Source organism: Danio rerio, chromosome 4, assembly GCF_049306965.1.
Source record: "Danio rerio strain Tuebingen ecotype United States chromosome 4, GRCz12tu, whole genome shotgun sequence".
Taxonomy (NCBI): Eukaryota; Metazoa; Chordata; class Actinopteri; order Cypriniformes; family Danionidae; genus Danio; species Danio rerio.
Genome location: NC_133179.1, coordinates 8480151 through 8501500, shown reverse-complemented (window position 1 = coordinate 8501500; position 21350 = coordinate 8480151). Strand labels below are relative to the sequence as shown.

At 36.0% G+C, this 21350-nt stretch overlaps 1 protein-coding gene across 1 annotated transcript; it reads left to right on the top strand.

Annotated features, from left to right (window-relative positions):
* The first annotated feature begins 425 nt into the window (after window positions 1-425).
* On the top strand, window positions 426-12431 carry ccdc3a (coiled-coil domain containing 3a). Its single transcript, NM_001025510.1, is given in 3 exon segments — window positions 426-794; window positions 2489-2663; window positions 12141-12431. Coding segments are annotated over 3 exon segments (831 nt in total). The 5' UTR covers window position 426; the 3' UTR covers window positions 12429-12431.
* The last annotated feature ends 8919 nt before the right edge of the window (window positions 12432-21350 follow it).

The following is a 21350-nucleotide window of genomic DNA, read 5'->3' as shown; positions in this document are numbered from 1 at the left end:
AAATGAGTTATTAAAACTATTATGTTTAGAAATGTGTTTCTTTGCATTAAACAGAAATTGGGGGGAAATATACAAGGGGGTTAATAATCCAGGAGGGCTAATAATTCTGACCTTAACTGTATATAAGGACAGAAAATTAGTCCAAAAAGAGAATGCAGCTGTGCGGCTGGTGATAAACGCAGGACGCAGCTCCTCTATTGGCTGTTTAAACTCCAGCGCGTCCGATTGGCCTGAGACAAACTTTAGGGGTGATGGATCGAGGAGGAGCAGGACGTGGGAACTTTTGCTCCTGAACCCACACCAGTCCGGACAGGTCAAGACTATGCGAAGTGGCCCTGGATAAACCTGCATGGGCGCCTTCACTTTCCACTGAATCTGTAAACTGAGCACTTTTTACGCGCGCGTATACTTACTGGCACGGGAAGCATGCACCTTGCGCTTCTGCTGACGCTGGGTTTCGGGTTCGCGTTTGCATGCCAGCTTCCGAGCGAGTGGCGACCCCTGAGCGAGGGTTGTCGGGCTGAACTCGCCGAGATTATCGTGTACGCCAAGGTGCTGGCCATCCACGAGGAGCCGTACGCGTCCAGTCTATATAACTATCTGCCGTACCAGAAGCACGAGCGCGCCGAAGACGCGCTGCTGTACGCGGCGGAGGTGGAGTTGCTATGCGACCAGGCGTGGGGCAGCATGCTGGAGGTGCCCGCGGGTTCACGCCTCAACCTCACGGGACTCGGATACTTCAGCTGTCAGTCACACACGGTGATGGAAAACAACTCCTACATATTCTTTCTCAGGTGGGTTCACTTTATGTGCAACCAATAATCAGTTGCATGATTATAAGTTTTAGTTGGGTGGATATTGAATTGAAACAAATATATATATATATATATATATATATATATATATATATATATATATATATATATATATATATATATATATATATATATATATATATATATACTCTATATATAGCCTATGTATTTTGTTATTGTTTTCTGCGTTAGACACTATACTAAATTATATTTAGTGGAATAAAGCATTCTTAAAAATGAATTGAGAGCTACTTTAGCCCGAATCCCAACAGGTTATTTTACCTGAATCAAAACTTAAAGTGATGGTTCATCCTAAACTGAAAATTCTGTCATTGTTTACTCTCCACTTGTCTGGAGTTATTTATTCTGTTGAACACAAAATAAGCTATTTTTAAAAATGCTGGAAACCTGTAACCATTGACTTCCATAGTATTTGTTTTCCCTACTATGGAAGTCTATGGTTACAGGTTTCTAACCTTTTTCAAAATAGCTTATTTCGTGTTCAACATGAAAACCAAAAAATTTGAGGGAGAGTAAGTTGTGAGTAAATTAAAATATTTAGGTGAACTATTCCTTTACTGGATCATGAGATTCCCAAACAACAGAGTGGTTTTTGAATCAACCAACTCACATACAGGCGACACAGTGGCACAGTGGGTAGCACAATCGCCTCACATCAAGAAGGTTGCTGGTTAGAGCCTCGGCTGGGCCAATTGGCCTTTCTGTGTGGAGTTTGCATGTTCACCTCTTGTTCACGAGGGTTTCTTCCGAGTGCTCCGGTTTTCTTCACAATTCCAAAGACATGCGGTATAGGTGAATTGGGTAAGCTAAATTCTCCATAGTGTATGAGTGTGATTGAGTGCGTATGTGTGTTTTCCAGAGATGGGTTGCAACTAGAAGGGCATCCGCTGCGTAAAACGTTTGCTGGAATAGTTGGCGGTTCATTCCGCTGTGGCGATCCCAGATTAACAATGGGACTAAGCCGAAAAGAAAAAGGAATGAACATACTCAGATATTCCTTTGGACTTCCAACTTGAAACAAACTGCTAAAGTAATAGTTAATTTATGATGTTAAATTAATGCCAAGATTCAGACCCATATTGGGATAATCAGAAGAACCAAATATACATTATTAAAATTAAGTATAGATAAAATTAAGGTTATAAATATAGTTAAGTAAGAAAATTAAGATGGTTATTTTAGTTTAACCATATAGTAACCATCAATTCACCATGGTTTTGCTACACAAACCATAGCTTAACTATGGTATTTCATTTATTGATTTTCCTTTGGCTTAGTCTCTTATTTATCAGTGGTCACCACAGCAGAATGAACTGCCAACTATTCTGGCATATGTTTCACACAGCAGATGCCCTTCTAGCCGCAACCCAGTACTGGGAACTATGGTATTCGAAGTAAAACTGATTTCATGTGCTAGAAAAGCAATGACTCCAGTTTTACTTTAATGAAATGTTTAACTATTCATTTTTGTAAGGGATTGTGTGCACAATTAACATTAGGAACTGAATGGATTTTGTTTTTTAAATTTCAGTCTAAGTATTTTTTTATAATCCGTTATATTCAAGTTAAGTCATCATATCAGCCATTAACACATTCTCACAGGTACATCCATACAAACATTGTGTGTGTGTGTGTGTGTGTCTCCTAAACAGGATGGACGAAAACTACAACATCCTCCCGCATGGAGTTAACTTCCAGGATGCCATATTCCCCGACACGCTGGAGAACAGACGCCTGTTTTCCAGCCTCTTCCAGTTCTCAAACTGCTCTGGTGGACAGACAATGCACAACTTTAATAGCGATTGGGAGAGCCAGGAAGACAGCAGGGTACGGCACCAATAAACACACACACACACAGATGGGGTCAACACGCACTGCAGTGGGAGGAGTAAATGAATCTGCCCTTTCCTGTGGTTTGTAATGTAATGGGCAGCACAAATATCTTGATACCTCAGGCTGTTGATGTTGCCATCCACCCTGTAGATCTCTCACACTCCCCTATACATGAATGTAAACCCAAACCATGATTTTTTTCTTCACCAAACTTGACTGATTTCTGTGAGAATCTTGGGTCCATGTGGGTTCCAGTAGCAGTATTTGTGATGATTGGGTGCAGTTCAACAGATTATTAATCAGAAAAATCTGCCACTTTTCCAAATGATCAACTAGAAGTCAAGTTATTATTTATTGCTCTTACAACTGGCATTGATGACAAGACTTTTGTATTGCGATCTGAATATAATTTCACTGGATGACTTGAATAAATATTTGGGAAAAAATTAATAATTTAAAATTATTTAGGATGATTATGGTTCTGTAGAGGAGTGCATTTGCGTAAAATTTAATAAACAATCTACAAGCATAGATAAATACAAAAAAAAAAAATAAATAACAATCATCAGCGTTTGATTGTTTCCAAGGAGTCTAACAGCATTCAGTAAAATACAAAAATTGAATAATCAAATGTAAAATAATACTGCATAGTCTTCGTTGTATGAACAATTCAATACCATTTATCATTACTAATTTTTTTAAATACAATTTAAGTACAATTTTCTATGCCTAAATGCTTTCAAATTCCTCATGGCTCAAAAAACACATGCAAATGATCCATTATAATACAGACTCATATCATGCGACTATTGCGAATGCTCACATTGCGATATCGATGCTGAAACTGATGCAGATTTAACATTTGCAAGCAGAAAGTGATCCGTCTTGTGAAGACGAGGCATAAATCTGCATGCATACGATTGAGTGCATCATTAGGGGCAGACGTTCAAAGCAAGTTCGGCCTTTCGAAACGACTCCGTTGTAAATTCAAGAGGCTCGTAAAAGGCTTTTTATGAACGCCACAGTGTCTGCATGCACAGCTGTTTTATTTTTACCTGTGAAAACACCAGCCCCATTCTAATAGTGCGTCTGATATCTAGAGACGAAACAACTAAAGCTGCAAAAACGAATCAAGGATTCTGATTGGCTCCAGCCGAAAAGGTGCAAGTAGCACAGGAAGTGAGAATAACACGAAAGTAACATGTTCCAGTTCTCATGGGTGATCTGGTTCATAAAGTGCACACGTAAACACACAACTCCCTTTCTTTGGTGGTCTTTTGTATTGATGACTGTGACTGTTCGGGAATTCAAGAGCTCATTCGGCTTGATAGAGACCGGATTAAAGACCTCCCAGCTAGAGCTGCTTTACCTTACACACACACTCTCTCTCTCAGAGTCAGCCTGTCCCACCTAAACCCACACATCTGCCACTGAAAATATAGCTGAGATAGAACATAAAGAAAGAAGAGACGTCAGCTGGACATCCTCTTGGGGAAAGGCGGTGGGTTTTGAAAGGAAAATAAATCAGGCGTTTGATGTGGACGGTTCGAGGCAGAATGGGAGGAATGTCAGGGGTCCTCGGGGGTTATAGAGGATGAGAGCATATAAAACACACACACACACAGACACACAGTATCACTGTTTGCCTTAATGAGATTAGCCTGCTGTACATTCACTCACATCAAACACGAAGCCGCTCATTAGTCGGACTGTGGTCTGAGAGGAGAGGGGTTCATTTTAAGGCAAACACAATGAGAAGCCAGAATGTACAGATAAATAGGCACTGAAAGCCGAAAACAGTGATCAGCTCTGGGTCAACGCTTTCATATTTGGTAATATACAAACATGAGGGGAGTGGGGATCTCCCTCTTTATTCAGTTAAACATATACAGTAGTACAAAAAGGACTTGGCCTGTAGTAAAAAGAAACAAGTAGTAAAATAGGTTTGATAAATAATTAATTTCAACCGGTAAAACAAGAAATCTACTGTTCAAAATAAAGATAAGAGTCTGAATTGTTTACTTATTAACTAATGTAGATTAATAAAGATAACAAAATGATTAATTATATATTATTTATTCATTTAATTATTAGTGGTAGGCTGCACGGTGGCACAGTGGGTAGCGCTGTCGCCTCACAGCAAGAAGGTTGCTGGTTCGAGCCATGGGTCAGTTGGCATTTCTGTGTGGAGTTTGCATGATTTCCCCGTGTTCACGTGGGTTTCTTCCGGGTGCTCCGGTATCACCACAGTCCAAAGACATGTGGTATAGGTGAACTTGGTAGGCTAAATTGTTCGTAGTGGATGTGTGTGAATGAGTGTGTATGGATGTTTCCCTGTGATGGGTTGCAGCTGGAAGGGCATCCGCTGTTTAAAAACATATTCTGGATAAATTGGCGGTTCATTACGATGTGGCGACCCCTGATTAATAATAGGAATAAGCCGAAAAGAAAATGAATGAATCAACCTAAATAGCATTTGCTATTTAATAAAAATACATTAGTGCTCAGATATTTTGTTGGATTACTGTAAGTAATATTATATTGCACATTAAGTCAGATCTTATTGATCTTTATTTGTTTATTTTTGTTATTGATTTCAAAGCACCGTTTAATAGAAAATAAAAATAGTAAAACTGAAAATTATTTTTTTAATGTAATTTATTTGTGTTAGGGCAGAGCATCTTGGGTATAGTCTATGAACCTTTGGTTAATTCATTTTTAATTTATATAATAATTGACAGGCGTCAATTTATGGTATTGCAAACGAATATAAACAACTTGAATGCATCATAAACTGCTAGAAGTGTCTGTACCTTGTATTCCTTACATTGTGGGGACCAAATATCAAAAGTATAGTAACACTAGTACATTTTGACCTTGTGGGAACATTTTGTGGTCCCCATGAGGAAAACAGCACATGTAAAGTATTCTGAAAATGTAAAAATGCAGATCTGTTTGTCTGTCTCTGTCGGCAGGGTCCATACGACCCTGGAAAAACATGAAATAAAAATTATCTGGCATGGATTAATTAATGTCTGGCTACTTGAGCATATTTGACATGATAATATTGGGGAAAGTTTAAGTACAACTGCGCGGATTATGTCTTTACGAGATGTTCATTGCGTGGGGTAAAGAAAAGCAACTCATTAATTGTAGTTCAAGTTACATTTTGAGCCTGCTGTCTAGAAAAAATTTAACTACAGGGGTAAAAAAATTAAATAAAATCTTACTTTTGATTTTTTACAACTAAGGAAAATGTATTTTCAGGTATATACACGGTATTGCAAACAAATATATACAACTTGTATGGGTGAGGGTGGGGTTTAGGTGTAGGGGGATAGAATATACAGTTTGTACAGTAGAGACATCAGTACGTCCATGCATAAAGTCCCCATAAAGATAGCTGTACAAGTGTATGTGTGTGTCTATGTATGTCTGTGTTAGAGGCATTGACTTGTGTGTGTCGGTGTTAGAGGCATTGACCTGTGTGTGTGTGTGTGTCTGTGTTATAGGCATTGACCTGTGTGTGTGTCTGTGCATGTTTATGTTAGAAGCAGTGACCTGAGGAGGCGCAGGATTCTTCTAACAGGTGTTTACTGCTTTAAACAGATGTGACCGGCCCTCGGTCTACATGCAACGAGGAATATTCTGGTTCAAAACAACTGAAGCTCTATTAACAGCCTCCTTACTGAACCCTGAACTTTCCATCAAATACTTTCGCGTTTATACAGGTATCGCAGCTCATAAAAGACACGCATGGACACTTCAGTAATCATATCTCTACAGAGAGAGAGAGAGAGAGAGACAGATAGAGAGACAGACAGATGCAAAGAGAAAAGATAATGATGGAGTGTGTGTGCTGCAGGAACAGGTGGGGGTGATTATCAGGCCCGGGAACCTCAGAAAGATAATGAGAGTGCTTTTACACGGGAGCTTTCCTGTGGGAAAAGGATTGCTCGAGGCCGCCTCAGGGACTTTTGTGCTCTTGTGAGTGTAGCCAGTGCAGTGTCTCCCCCTGCTTCCTTTACCATCCATCTTAAACACACATTATACAGTATTAAATGCTAATTAGATTCAGACGAATGCAAAAACACCACTGCTTTTGGTACACACTGCAAATCATCTGAATGAATGTTCCCAACGTTCTGTCTGTCTGTCTGTCTGTCTGTCTGTTTCTGTCTGTCTGTTTCTGTCTGTCTGTCTGTCTGTCTGTCTGTCTGTCTGTCTGTCTATCTATCTATCTGTCTGTCTGTCTGTCTGTCATTCTATCTATCTGTCTGTCTGTCTATCTGTCAATCTATCGTTCTATCTGTCTGTCTGTCATTCTATCTATCTATCTATCTATCTATCTATCTATCTATCTATCTATCTATCTATCTATCTATCTATCTATCTATCTATCTATCTGTCTGTCTGTCTGTCTGTCTGTCTGTCTGTCTGTCTGTCTGTCTGTCTGTCTGTCTGTCTGTCTGTCTGTCAATCTTTCGTTCTATCTATCTATCTATCTATCTATCTATCTATCTATCTATCTATCTATCTATCTATCTATCTATCTATCTATCTATCTATCTATCTGTCTGTCTGTCTGTCTGTCTGTCTGTCTGTCTGTCTGTCTGTCTGTCTGTCTGTCTGTCTGTCTGTCTGTCTGTCTGTCTGTCTGTCTGTCAATCTTTCGTTCTATCTATCTATCTATCTATCTATCTATCTATCTATCTATCTATCTATCTATCTATCTATCTATCTATCTATCTATCTATCTATCTATCTGTCTGTCTGTCTGTCTGTTTCTGTCTGTCTGTTTCTGTCTGTCTGTCTGTCTGTCTGTCTGTCTGTCTGTCTATCTATCTATCTGTCTGTCTGTCTGTCTGTCATTCTATCTATCTGTCTGTCTGTCTATCTGTCAATCTATCGTTCTATCTGTCTGTCTGTCATTCTATCTATCTATCTATCTATCTATCTATCTATCTATCTATCTATCTATCTATCTATCTATCTATCTATCTATCTATCTATCTATCTATCTATCTATCTGTCTGTCTGTCTGTCTGTCTGTCTGTCTGTCTGTCTGTCTGTCTGTCAATCTTTCGTTCTATCTATCTATCTATCTATCTATCTATCTATCTATCTATCTATCTATCTATCTATCTATCTATCTATCTATCTATCTATCTATCTATCTGTCTGTCTGTCTGTCTGTCTGTCTGTCTGTCTGTCTGTCTGTCTGTCTGTCTGTCTGTCTGTCTGTCTGTCTGTCTGTCAATCTTTCGTTCTATCTATCTATCTATCTATCTATCTATCTATCTATCTATCTATCTATCTATCTATCTATCTATCTATCTATCTGTCTGTCTGTCTGTCTGTCTGTCTGTCTGTCTGTCTGTCTGTCTGTCTGTCTGTCTGTCTGTCTGTCTGTCAATCTTTCGTTCTATCTATCTATCTATCTATCTATCTATCTATCTATCTATCTATCTATCTATCTATCTATCTATCTATCTATCTATCTATCTATCTATCTATCTGTCTGTCTGTCTGTCTGTCTGTCTGTCTGTCTGTCTGTCTGTCTGTCTGTCAATCTTTCTATCTATCTATCTATCTATCTATCTATCTATCTATCTATCTATCTATCTATCTATCTATCTATCTATCTATCTATCTATCTATCTATCTATCTATCTATCTATCTATCTATCTGTCTGTCTGTCTGTCTGTCTGTCTGTCTGTCTGTCTGTCTGTCTGTCTGTCTGTCTGTCTGTCTGTCTGTCTGTCTGTCTGTCAATCTTTCGTTCTATCTATCTATCTATCTATCTATCTATCTATCTATCTATCTATCTATCTATCTATCTATCTATCTATCTATCTGTCTATCTGTCTATCTGTCTGTCTGTCTGTCTGTCTGTCTGTCTGTCTGTCTGTCTGTCGTTCTATCTATCGTTCGTTCTATCCATCCACCCACCCATCCACCCATCCACCATTTTATCGTTCTATATATCTCTCTCCCTCTCTCTCTCTCATTCTCACTCGTCTCTTCTACTTGTTTGCCTTCTTTTTCTTTTCTCAAAAACAGTCTATTGTTATAGATGACTCATTGGCCATCACATCTGGCTCTAGTTTGGGTCTGAAAGCAAAATAGGCTATGTGTGGCTCTTGTTGCTATAAATACACATCACTCACATTAAGAAGAAACCTTATTATGTCAAATACCTTCAGCAAATAGCTGTTTACATAGTTTTACAAGCAAATGATCGACCGTAAGGTCTTGTGAATGAACAGAGATGTTTATTCCAGTGTGTGTGAGAGTGTTGTTTTAGGTGTGTGGCTCTTCACCTGTCAGGGTGTCATGTAGTTTGGTGAAGCTGTCATTTGGAGAGTGCTGGTGTTGTTACACCAGTGGGTGTTCTGTTTGGACAGTAGGACACAATGATAGTCCTTCTCATGACTTCTTATTTGCTGCATACATTTATATCTGGGAAAGGTTTTAAAAGGCTGCATTTTTTCTTCACTTTATATATATATATGAGCAATATCACACGAGTAGCAGTGCGATATGGCTGTATATCGGCACTGGTGGGAGGCGTGCGCCTTAGTGCCCCTACCAGTGCCGATATACAGCCATATCTCACTGCTACAAGTGTGATATTGCGTTTATACAACAGTTTGACGGCATAATTGTGTATATAAAAACTAAATCAAACATGGACTCAAAAACATAGTCTCAAAAACCCTTTTGTATGAGGAACTACTTTCTTCCGGATTCAAATCATAAGCTGACAGTTAAACAGTTGAGTGTGCATCTTTTAAAATTCAGATCTGTAGTGTCTGCTTTATGCTGGTTGTATGTGGGCGAAGTAATACACAAAGGGTAAAGAGGCTGTAGGAGTTCTGATATTGCAGAATATCGCATTACTATCAGCCAATCAGATTTGAGAACCAGACAGAACTGTTATATATATATATATATATATATATATATATATATATATATATATATATATATATATATATATATATATAGGTCCAAATAATTAGCCCTTCTGAGTTATTAGACCCCCGTATATATAACAGGAAATATTTTTTTTTTCAAACACATTTCTAAACATAAAAGTTTAACTAATTTCTAATAACTGATTTCTTTTATCTTTGGTATGATGACAGTACATCTTATTTGACTAATTTAGCTTAAAGTGCAATTAAAAGACTTTACTAGGGTAATTAGGCAAGTCATGGTATAACGACAAGTGTTGTAGTGTTTTATAAATCTTGCCACAATGAGGTAGCATTATTCTCACAACTCGTCAATTAAATATTAAAAAACTATTTATTAGAATCAACAAATTGCTTTCAGCAGAGTATGAATAATCTCAAAAAACCTTTACTGTATAAAATATAATCTGCAGGAACAAAAACAGAGTGAACTTGAAAGAGCTTTGGCCACAGATATGCTTGTAATACTAGTGCTATGTAAAAATACCAAGCATAACGTTATCACAACTGCCATTCATGTTTACATTCATTTGCTTTGTGCAATTAGATCATATGGTGTCCGTTGACATCATGTACCACAAGAAGAACTTATTTACAATGAGGATTTGGGACTTTCCGCTGTTCAGAGTGAACATACGGCCTCCCATCGCTCAGATACACACAGAAGCAGCCATGCAATCACACAAGCTCCACATGTGCACACACACACAGCATGCCTCGGCTTGTGTCTACTGTGGGCATGACAGCAGGCCACTTTTGAAATGCCTCCTTCATACACATACACACACTGACATATGTGCGGGCTCAGAGAAGAAAGACATGGCTTAACTAGAAATAATAAGGTCTGGGATGAGGTCGCATTGTGTGTTGACCTTTTAATTATTATTTTTTTTGTTTAGAGGTAACTAAACAAAAATTTTACAGAACTCTAAACAATTTTTTGTTTAGAGTTCTGTATAATTGAGATGGCACTGCAGTTATATTCAACATCTCATTTAGACTAATTTGTCTCTAAGTTCTGTTCATTTTACCTTTCATTAACAAGTAAGACCAGCAGGGGGGCGCTTAACCTGCAGCCTGTGTGGGTCTTAATGCCCTAGTATATTGATGAGGACTCTATACTGCTCAGTGAGCACCGTCTTTCAGGTTTAGACGTTTAACCAAGGTTCTGACCCTCTGTGGTCATTAAAAAATCCCAGGATGTCCTTCAAAAAAAGAGTAGGGGTTTACCCCAGCATCCCAGTCAAGCGCTATATAAATGTAAGAAATTATTATTATTATAACAAACTTGCACAACAGAAAGGGCATTGGTGAGAAAACAGCAATCGAAAAAGCAACTGTTCATAATCTTATTTATTTACCATGCACTTCATATAAATAAGAGCTATACAGTATGTATTTTCAGTCCTGAAAATCAGAAAAATTAATTTTTTCTGCACTGATTTTATTTGAAATTACATCACACCAGTTGATTCTTAAATTCAATTTGTATATATATATATATATATATATATATATATATATATATATATATATATATATATATATATATATATATATATATATATATATTTAATTTTATGAGCTGAAAATCTAACACAGAATAAAAATTAACACATATAAATATAAAAACAAAACTATCAAAATACTATTATGCCCCTCGCTGCTGGAATCAGCTTCCAGAAGTGATCAGATGTGCTCCAACATTAGGCGCATTCAAATCAAGACTGAAAACACATCTGTTTAGCTGTGCCTTTACTGAATGAGCACTGTGCTGCGTCCGACAGATTGCACTATTATGTTTTTCTCTTCTTCTTCATTCTTTTATATTACATTTTACCCGTGTTTATGTTGTTTTTTTTACTCATTTTTATTATTTGTTTTTATTTATTTTTTCTTGTTTCTTCTATTCTTGTTTATGTAAAGCACTTTGAATTGCCACTGTGTATGAAATGTGCTATATAAATAATCTTGCCTTGCCTTGCCTTGCCTTGCCTTGCCTTGCCTAATAAAACCACTTGTTTGGTAAACAAAGCTATGTTTTTCATATAATGCACCCACTAAAAGACATAAAATATTACTTTACGTATTGTATATAATTTATCTAACCATTTGCATATTATTCAATATTATTACTAAAATGATTATAAAAATTGAACAATAATATGATTACTCAAATTTACAGAGATACATAAGAGGTTCAATGATTAGCTCAAAAATCTTCGGATTTCTGCACGTACTGTGTGTGGGTCTACAGTACTCACAACTAGGGCCAGACAGAATCTATTTGGCATTTTTTGCTATTTCTGAGAATTTTTTTTTTAATTCTGCGGATTTATGCAGAATAATTTTGGGAGTATCATAACTAAAAAACTAAATATAATGTGCTAAATATCTGTGGAAATCTGCAAATTTTTGCGCATGCAGATTCCATGTGGGCCTACAATACTCATAAGTGACCATCCCTCCTTGTTTTTTTTCATGTTTTAGCTGCTGTGTTCCTCCATGCAGAAGGTTTTGTTTGAGGAGGAGGAGCGGGTCGGACAGCTTGAGGAGCGTGTGGCCGAGCTGGAGAGGAAGAACCAACAATTAAAAGAACGAGTGGGAAAACTGAGGCATTCTCTGAGGAAAACCCGGAAGGTGCTGCGCCGTGCCGAGCGGGAACGCCAGGAGTTTCATGAGCGTCTTAAGACGGCGGAGAGACATGCAGGACATCACCTCAATGCCATTCCACCCCAACACAGCCCTTCACAACACAGATACACACATGGACTGTGAGCTTCAGCATACACTCACATTTACAAAATGGACTCATGGGGCTGCAGGGCAGTCTGCAAAATTCATTAAAAACTTGTACATAATTTGGTAACACTTTATTTTGATGGTCCACTTGAGTATTAGTAGACTGTCTGCTTAATATCTGTTGATATGCTCCTTCAGCAGACATTTAGCTGACTATAAGAAACTTATAGTCAACCCCATCCTAACAGTCTACTTATAATCTAATGAGAATTAGTTGCAAATTTAACAAAATCAACAAACAGACCAACAAAATAAAGTGAACCATAATTTTTATGTTGAAAATTGAAAATGAAGACTTTATGACTTACAAATGACTTCTTAGTGCAACCTAATGTAATGGTGTAGACTTTTATAGGGAATTAAAGCAGATAACTTTGATTAGGTGAATGTTAAGAGCCGTAAAACATATCTACAGTGCTTAACTTTAACATTTCAAAGGCACAGTTCACCCAAAAGTTTTATATTTTTGAAAATTTGAAGAGTTCAGAAGCAAAAAACTCCAAGTGCCAGCTGTAATCTTCTTCTACACTCTCAGAAAAAAAGGTACACGGTGGTACAAAAATAATTCCTTAAAGAACAGTTTTGTACCTTTGTAAAAATTGTACCTTAAATAGTACAGAAAAGAGCTCTTATGATACTGTTCTGTACCTTTTATGGTACAAATTCAAATTGAGGTACACAACTGTTCTCATTAGAAAGGTACATAAGTGTAGGACAACTCAGTCTTTATTACAATATCTATGAAAATAAATATGACTGGAAAGGCAAAGTGATTTATGAATAATTTCCATATAAAACATGTGTCATCCTTTAAAAGCACATGTTTAAAGAAACTCAAACATTAAGTTCGATAATACAAAACAACTGGTAAAACAAAAATATAGGTTTTGTAAACTAAACATATAAGCATTTTTAATAAAAGTTTAGTAAGTATTTTCTAATAGATACATTTTCATTATTGATATCCACTATCAATTTGCTTTCCACTACACACACGAGCTAGCAAAAGTCCTGCACATATAAAGTGTTCATGCAGGCATTTTATTATTGTAAAACTAATCAAACATTGTGCATATGTGTCAATACTTCTGCATAATTCTATTTCTGTTTTAAAATTAGGTCAATTAAATTAACTTTTAGATTATTACAAAGGTATTGTGTGAAAATTGGAGGAAAAAGTTTTATATTGTACATGGGAAAATGTACTGCTGTAACATTTTTGTGAAAAGTGTTGTGAAATGCTTAGAAAAAATTTACCTTTTGATTTATGTTAAAGTATTTTTTTATTCTTTATTGTAAATTGAAAATAGGTATTTACACAAAACACGATGTTTTGTAAACTAAAACATTGCTTAATAAATGTGTTTGATGTTTTATATTTACTAAAACTAAACTGACACATTTTGAATATAGCAAAATGCCTTTAAATAGTTCTTGAAGGAACACATTTGACACTGTTAAAGTACAAAGTGTCTTGTCACTGTAGTGGTACCTTCATGGATTAGATTTGTGCCTTTGATGAAGGTACCATATTGTATCTGCAGGTTTTAAAAACTAAAGAGACATTTTGGTTTCCCATGGCACAAATCATGTCCTTAAAGGTACAAACTGCAATGGTACAAATTTGTTTCTTTGTCTCAAGGTACAATTCTGTTCCATAAAAAGGTACTGCCCCAGTTACAAGGGTTTGCACCTTCTTTAGTACAACATTGTTCCATTTTTTCTGAGAGTGTACAATGAGCATTTTCTCAGCCTCCTATGTTTATGTTCAACAATTTCATGTTTAAAGTGATGAAAATAACCTATTCTCTGACATGAAAGTGAAATTACTGAATCAAGACATGGGAGCCTGAGAAAAAAGTTAACATTAGAAGAAAATTTCAGATGACTCTTAGAGGTTTTTGCATCTGAACTCTTCATTTGTTTTTGTTCCCTTTGATTTCTATTGGATTTTTGTCCATACAGTTGGAGCCAAAAGTCTTATGTTACCACAATTCTTCAAAATATCTACTTTTGTGTTGCACTGAAGAAATAATACATATTTAGGAGCAAAATGTATTCAGTTTTGGGTGAACTGTGCTTCTTAAAGTCTAAGATGTTAGTTTCAATATTGTTAGTTTTTAAGATATCTATAAGCTAGTGTATCCAAAACAGTGACCGATATTGCGTTAAGAACAAATAAAACTGATTTAAACACATAAACATCTCCGCTTAAACGGTTTTATTCAGGTCACCTCATACTAAAGTTTCTCATCAAATCGTGACCGATCACATGCTCTCTAATATCTGACATCAATAACATCACCCTGTCTGCTTACGTCCAACAACGCAACATTAAGCGTCTCCGCCCTTCTCTTACCCCTCATGCCACTACTGTTCTCATCCACAGCCTTGTCACATCTCGTTTAGATTACTGAAACTCCCTTCTCTTTGGTCTCCCTCATAAATTCCTTCGTAAGCTTCAGTTGGTCCAGAACTCAGCCGCCTGTATCATCACCAGAACCCCTTCTTCTCATCACATCACCCCTGTCCTGCAGCAGCTTCATTGGTTAACTGACTATTTTCGAATTGATTTTAAAATGTTGATGTTAACATTCAAAGCCATCCACAATCTCACCCCTCCATATTTGTCTGCCCTCATCCACATTTCTGTTCCTTCTCGCACCCTGCGATCTTCTTCCTCCCTCCACTTGTCTGTTCCCTCTGCTCGTCTATCATTCAGCCGCTCTGCTCCCCGGCTCACTACCACCTGCCATCAGACACATTGACTCCCTCACACTATTCCAATCAAGACTCAAAACCCACTTATTTAAGATGGCTTTTAATACTTAATTGATTAATTTTATCTGCACTATTGCTGTGCATATTTTTATTATTTCTCTTGTTGTTTTATTGCTCTTGTTTTATTGTACGGTGTCATTGAGTTGCCAGAAAGGCACCTTTAAATAAAATGTATTATTATTATTATTATTATTATTATTATTATTATTACGTTCCGCCGCCTTAAAAACACTTCTCAATTGATGCACTCAAGCTCAACCACTTTCACTGGCAGAGCAGTGATAAAACAAAATGCCATTGGCTGTTTTTTTAAAAAGGGGAGGAGCTACATTATGTCCCACCCACTTGTCATGTTAGAATAAAAAATACACATTTCAAAGCACTTCACGACACCTTTAAGGTTCGTCCATTCGCCTGTCCGTCCATTCCTTCGTCCGTTCCCTCATCCATTCCATCGTTCGTTGAATAGTACAATAAGACAATATCAGTTTGCAACATAAAGTATTAGAGCGAGCTGTTTTTAATGTCTAAAAACCAATGAAAGTGAATGAGAGCGGAAGGATTCCAAAATTCCAAAAGGATTCCAATGGTTGTGGCCACTCTTATGTAAAGAATACGGTCAATAAGAAACTCTTAAATAATACTACAATTTGAATGTAACAGACTCATTATAATAGTATTAAACTATTCAGCATTAAAGAATTTGAACTGTCTTTCTCCAAAGTGTTTGACAGTTTAACTCTACATCTTTAAAAACAAGTTTTATTACAAACATGCAATACTTATCTGATGTTTAAGACAGATGATACTAGTTTGGATAGCAGATGGTTGGATGGAATGAGTAAACAAGCATACTATGAGAAAAACAAGTGTGTTTATAGGGAGCAGAGCTTGGTTGCCCTCTTAAATATTAACCATTGATGCTATTAAAAATAATTCAGATAAACTTTTGCAAAAAATCAACTCCAAAAACAAGTCATAAGTGTAAAGCAGGCTCATTTTTAATAGTTTTTAATATTCTAGCAGAAAAAGTACAGTTAAATCGACCACATAAACACACATTTTGATCAGAAGCGTGAAGACACATGCTGTGATTAAACTGAATGGCATTACTTTACATCTGATAGTTGCTTTCTGCTGTGGCTGATAGTGATGCATCACAGGTTCAGTTATCAGGCAGACAAGCCAGTGACGGCTTTTCAGCAAACCCTCACTCACCGTCTCCTTTCATCTGTTGAGCAGATTAAGATAAACAGCAGAGGAAGGCCAGAGAGTGTATGTCTTGAACATGTCCAGTTCTGAGAAATGATGGCCTCCCCCATATTCCCAGTTGAGGAGTCCACAGTCATGCAGGATCTAGTAAGTTCTGAAAAAATAATGTCTCAATGGTTATTTAATTAAATCATATTTCCGTAATGAGATGAGACATTGTATATGAGTGCTCTGATAGGGATTATCGTATCCTATTTAGTATAATTATTTTAAACGTTGAATATTTAATATATATATATATATATATATATATATATATATATATATATATATATATATATATATATATATATATATATATATAATTATATATATATATAATTTTTAAATGTATTTGTATATATTCAATGTATAAAATATAGAATGTAAATTATATACAATGCTCAGCATAAATGAGTACAGCCCACTTAGAAAATGAAAGTTTTTATCCATTTCTCAGTCAATTGGTTATATATTTTGTGTATTTAAACAAAACAGATATGTTAAACAGATTTGTTTATTAAAATTTTATTTTAGTGACCCAACATCTTTAGAAATAGAAAGATAATACATTTAAATTTATGCAAAATACTGCAAAAAACAATTACAAACTATAAAATTTCCGAAAAAACTCATATATTTTTGGCTTCTTTTGATTTTTGCTCTTTTTAAAAATGGTGTTTAATATTTTCCCCTAACATATAAATTTGGGTTACTACTTTTGGACGGGTATTTTGTCATATTAGCTTCAGATTTGGCCTCAGTACTGGCTAATCTAATGTATATGCACAAATATAATATTGTAAAGCATCCTATGTTAATTTAAATGTGGGATTTGTGGGGGGTGTACTCATATATGCTGGTAGATGTTTACATTAGATGTTGCCTAGGCTGTTGTTGTCTATGCGTCAAAAGAGCCGCCATTTTAGTTCATGGTAGCGCTCCTTTGAATGAAATGTGGGATCAAGGTGCAGTGGAGGACTGGCCATCCAGAGCCAGAGATATACAGAAATATTTACGATCTGGAGTTTTCCCAATGGTCAGTATGCAAATATTTTATTTAAATTACGAAAATTATAATTTGACATCACTTTTCAGTGTCATGTTATCGGACACCCTTATAACCTAGCCGTTACTTCACACTTAGCCATTTTTAGCACCGCAGCATCTTGTTTTCATATTTAATTTACATTGTTTTCTGATTTTATTCAATGAAACTAGCATAAGCCTAGAATTTAGTGCAACTTGGTGCCTAATTTGCCATTTGGTCAGTGCAGTAAGTGACTGTGTTATCATCAGTAAAGTGACTTGTTGAGCACAAAAGTTCGTAACATACAAAAATGTAAAAAAAGAAATCTTACCTATGAAATGTTCAGCCTTTATGCTTGGTTTTCTTTGTTTGCTCGTTACTACACCCATACACAGCGAAAAGCATTTTCAAATTGGCTTTAATCTTGATTAGTGCGATTGAATGACTTTTTGTTTTGGGAGCACTGTACAAATGTGGCGGCAGTAATTGCGCATGCTCAGGGTCCGTATGCGATATCTAGTGTATATTTCTATGATATATGCTGAGCATTTATATATATATATATATATATATATATATATATATATATATATATATATATATATAGTTGAAGTCAGAATTATAAGCCCCCCTTTGAATTTTTTTTCTTTTTTAAATATTTCCCAAATGATGTTGAACAGAGCAAGGACATTTTCACAGTATGTCTGATAATATTTTTTCTTCTGGAGACAGTCTTATATGTTTTATTTAGGCTAGAATAAAAGCAGTTTTTAATTTTTAAGAGCCATTTTAAGGTCAAAATTATCAGCCCCTTTAAGCTATATTTTTCCCCGATAGTCTACAGAACAAACCATCGTTATACAATAACATGCCTAATTACCCCAACCTGCCTAGTTAACCTAATTAACCCAGTTAAGCCTTTAAATGTCATTTTAGGCTGTATAGAAGTGTCTTGAAAATATGTAGTAAAATATTATTTACTGTCATCATGGCAAAGATAAAATAAATCAGTTATTAGAAATGAGTTATTAAAACTACTATGTTTAGAAATGTGTTGGAAAAAAAAAACAGGGTGCCTAATAATTCAGGGGGGCTTATAATTGTGACTTCAACTGTGTATATATATATATATATATATATATATATATATATATATATATATATATATATATATATATATATATATATATATATATACATGCACACAAAATGTATAAAGTGATATATTATTATTATACTTATTAAATTTTGCAACTAGAGTCTTTATATAACCTCTAAACAAAACGTATCCCAAGAATTTTTCCCCAAGTCCTCGCAGGAACATCATGAAATTTCATCAATACACCCCCAGCTCTTCCATTAATAAATCTCCGCAGGCATTGTGCAACAGAAAGAAATGTCAAAACCATCCTGAAGCTTTAGAAAATATTTCTCATATTCCATATGACAGAGACCCTGTAGAGTCACATCACATGTGGCGTCATTACAGAGTGTGTGTCTTCTCCTTTGAAAACACATTAAGGAGACAGTAGCTTTGATTCCTTGTCTCTAGATAACTGTAGGCTCGCTAGATCAACAAAAATTGCTCAATTTGAACCGCTATTGAACTTTGCTGGACTCTTTCAACTGCTGCTACACAAAACATTACCACAGCATGCGGACAATGGCGAGCGTATAGATCTGAGGCAGTTCAATCTCACTCCAAGCCAAACAATCATTATCCGGTCAGCGCATAAACATTAACCCTAGCTACAAAACACACCAGGTGGAGATGTGTGTGTGTGTGTCCACTTTCAACACAGGCTAAGTCTGTTATCAAAGACTTGGAGTGGCGGATGTGATCAAATAGCAGGAAATGAAGATAAGAATCAAACAGATTAAATATATCGTCAAAGCCACCATATGAATTAAAATGGATTTTCTGTGGAGGATTATTCATTCATTTAGTCATTTTCCTTCGGCTTAGACCCTTTATTCATCAGGGGTTGCCACAGCGGATTGAACCGCCAACTTATCCAGCATATATCATGCAGTGGATGCCTTTCCAGCTGCAACGCAGTACTGGGAATCATCTATACACACTCATTCACACGCATACACTATGGCCAGTTTATTCAGTTCACCAATACCGCTTGTCTTTGGATTGTTTGGGAAACCGGAGCACCCAGAGGAAACCCACGAGTACACGGGGAGAACATGCAAACTCCAGAGCTCTAATAATAATCAAAATAAATCAAGAATTCAAGCACATCTCTCAACTAATGATGTGTTTATTAGTGTGAGGCCGGGATTAACCGGTCATTCAGATGAAGTCAACTCATGAAGTCAAATCAATCAATTTCAATAGACAAAATCAAGTTGCGCCCCACATTTTCTCATCCAAGTTGCTTCATTCAGATTTACGTTGCTTTTGGGAACTTTAATTTTGTCAATTTTAGGTCTATAATGACTGATAGTGTCTATATTAGATCACACTGCGTTACAAAACGAGAATACCAGTTAATTTTAATGAAAAGTAATAATTAAACAATGACAGAAGACTTGTTTAACCTTTGCTAAAGGCTTATTTACTTTTTTGCAAGATGTCTATGGTTTGGAAATGCTGCTTGCTTATATGTAATGTGGTATATTTGTGGGAAAAGCCAAAAATAATGTACTCGTTGAAATCATGGACTTTTGCTTTATGCCAAAAATCATAAGAATGTCAAGTAAATATCATCTTCCATTAACAAATTTTAATTTTCCTTGTGTAAGTGTATCAAAACTTCATTTATCATTCATTTTATTTCAGCTTAGTGCCTTATACAGTTGAAGTCAGAATTATTTGCCCCCCTGAATTATTAGCGCCCCTGTTTATTTTTTTCCCCAATTTCTGTTTTATGGAGGGAAGATTGTTTCAGCGCATTTCTAATCATAATAGTTTTAAAAACCTATTTCTAATAACTGATTTATTTTATCTTTGCCATGATGACTGTAAATAATATTTTACTTGATGTTTTTCAAGACACTTCTATGCAGCTTAAAGTGATATTTAAAGGCTTAACTGGGTTAATTAGGTTAACTAGGCAGGTTAGGGTAATTAGGCAAGTTATTCTATAATGATGGTTTGTTCAGTAGACTATTGAACAAAAAAATAGCTTAAAGGGGCTAATCATTTGTCCCAAAAATAGTTTTTAAAAAAATCAAAACTGTTTTTATTCTAGGCGAAATAAAACAAATAAGACTTTTTCTAGAAGAAAAATATTATCAGACATACTGTAAAAATGTCCTTGCCCTGTCAAACATGATTTGGGAAATATTTAAAAAAGAAAAAATAATCAAAATGGGGCTAATAATTCTGACTTCAACTGTATATCAGTGGTCACCCCAGTGGAATGAACCGCCATGCTTGAATTAATATGTTGTGGTAATCATATATTTGCAATGGTAATACAACAACTATGGCTCATTCATTCATTCATTCATTCATTCATTCATTCATTCATTCATTCTCTTTTCGGCTTATTCATTTTATTAATCCGGGGTCGCCACAGCAGAATGAACCGCCAACTTATCTAACATATGCTTTATGCAGTGGATGCATTTCCAGCTGCAACCCAGTACTTGGAAATACACATTCACACAACCCAATACCCAATTCACCTATAGCCCATGTCTTTGGACTGTGAGGGAAACCGGAGCATTGTAGGAAACCCATGCGAACATGGGGAGAACATGCAAACTCCACTCAGAAATGCCAGATGACCAGGCCGGGATGCGAACCAGTGACCTTCTTGCTGTGAGGTGACAGTGCTAACCACTGAGCCACCGTGCCACCCTATATAAAAATTTCATTT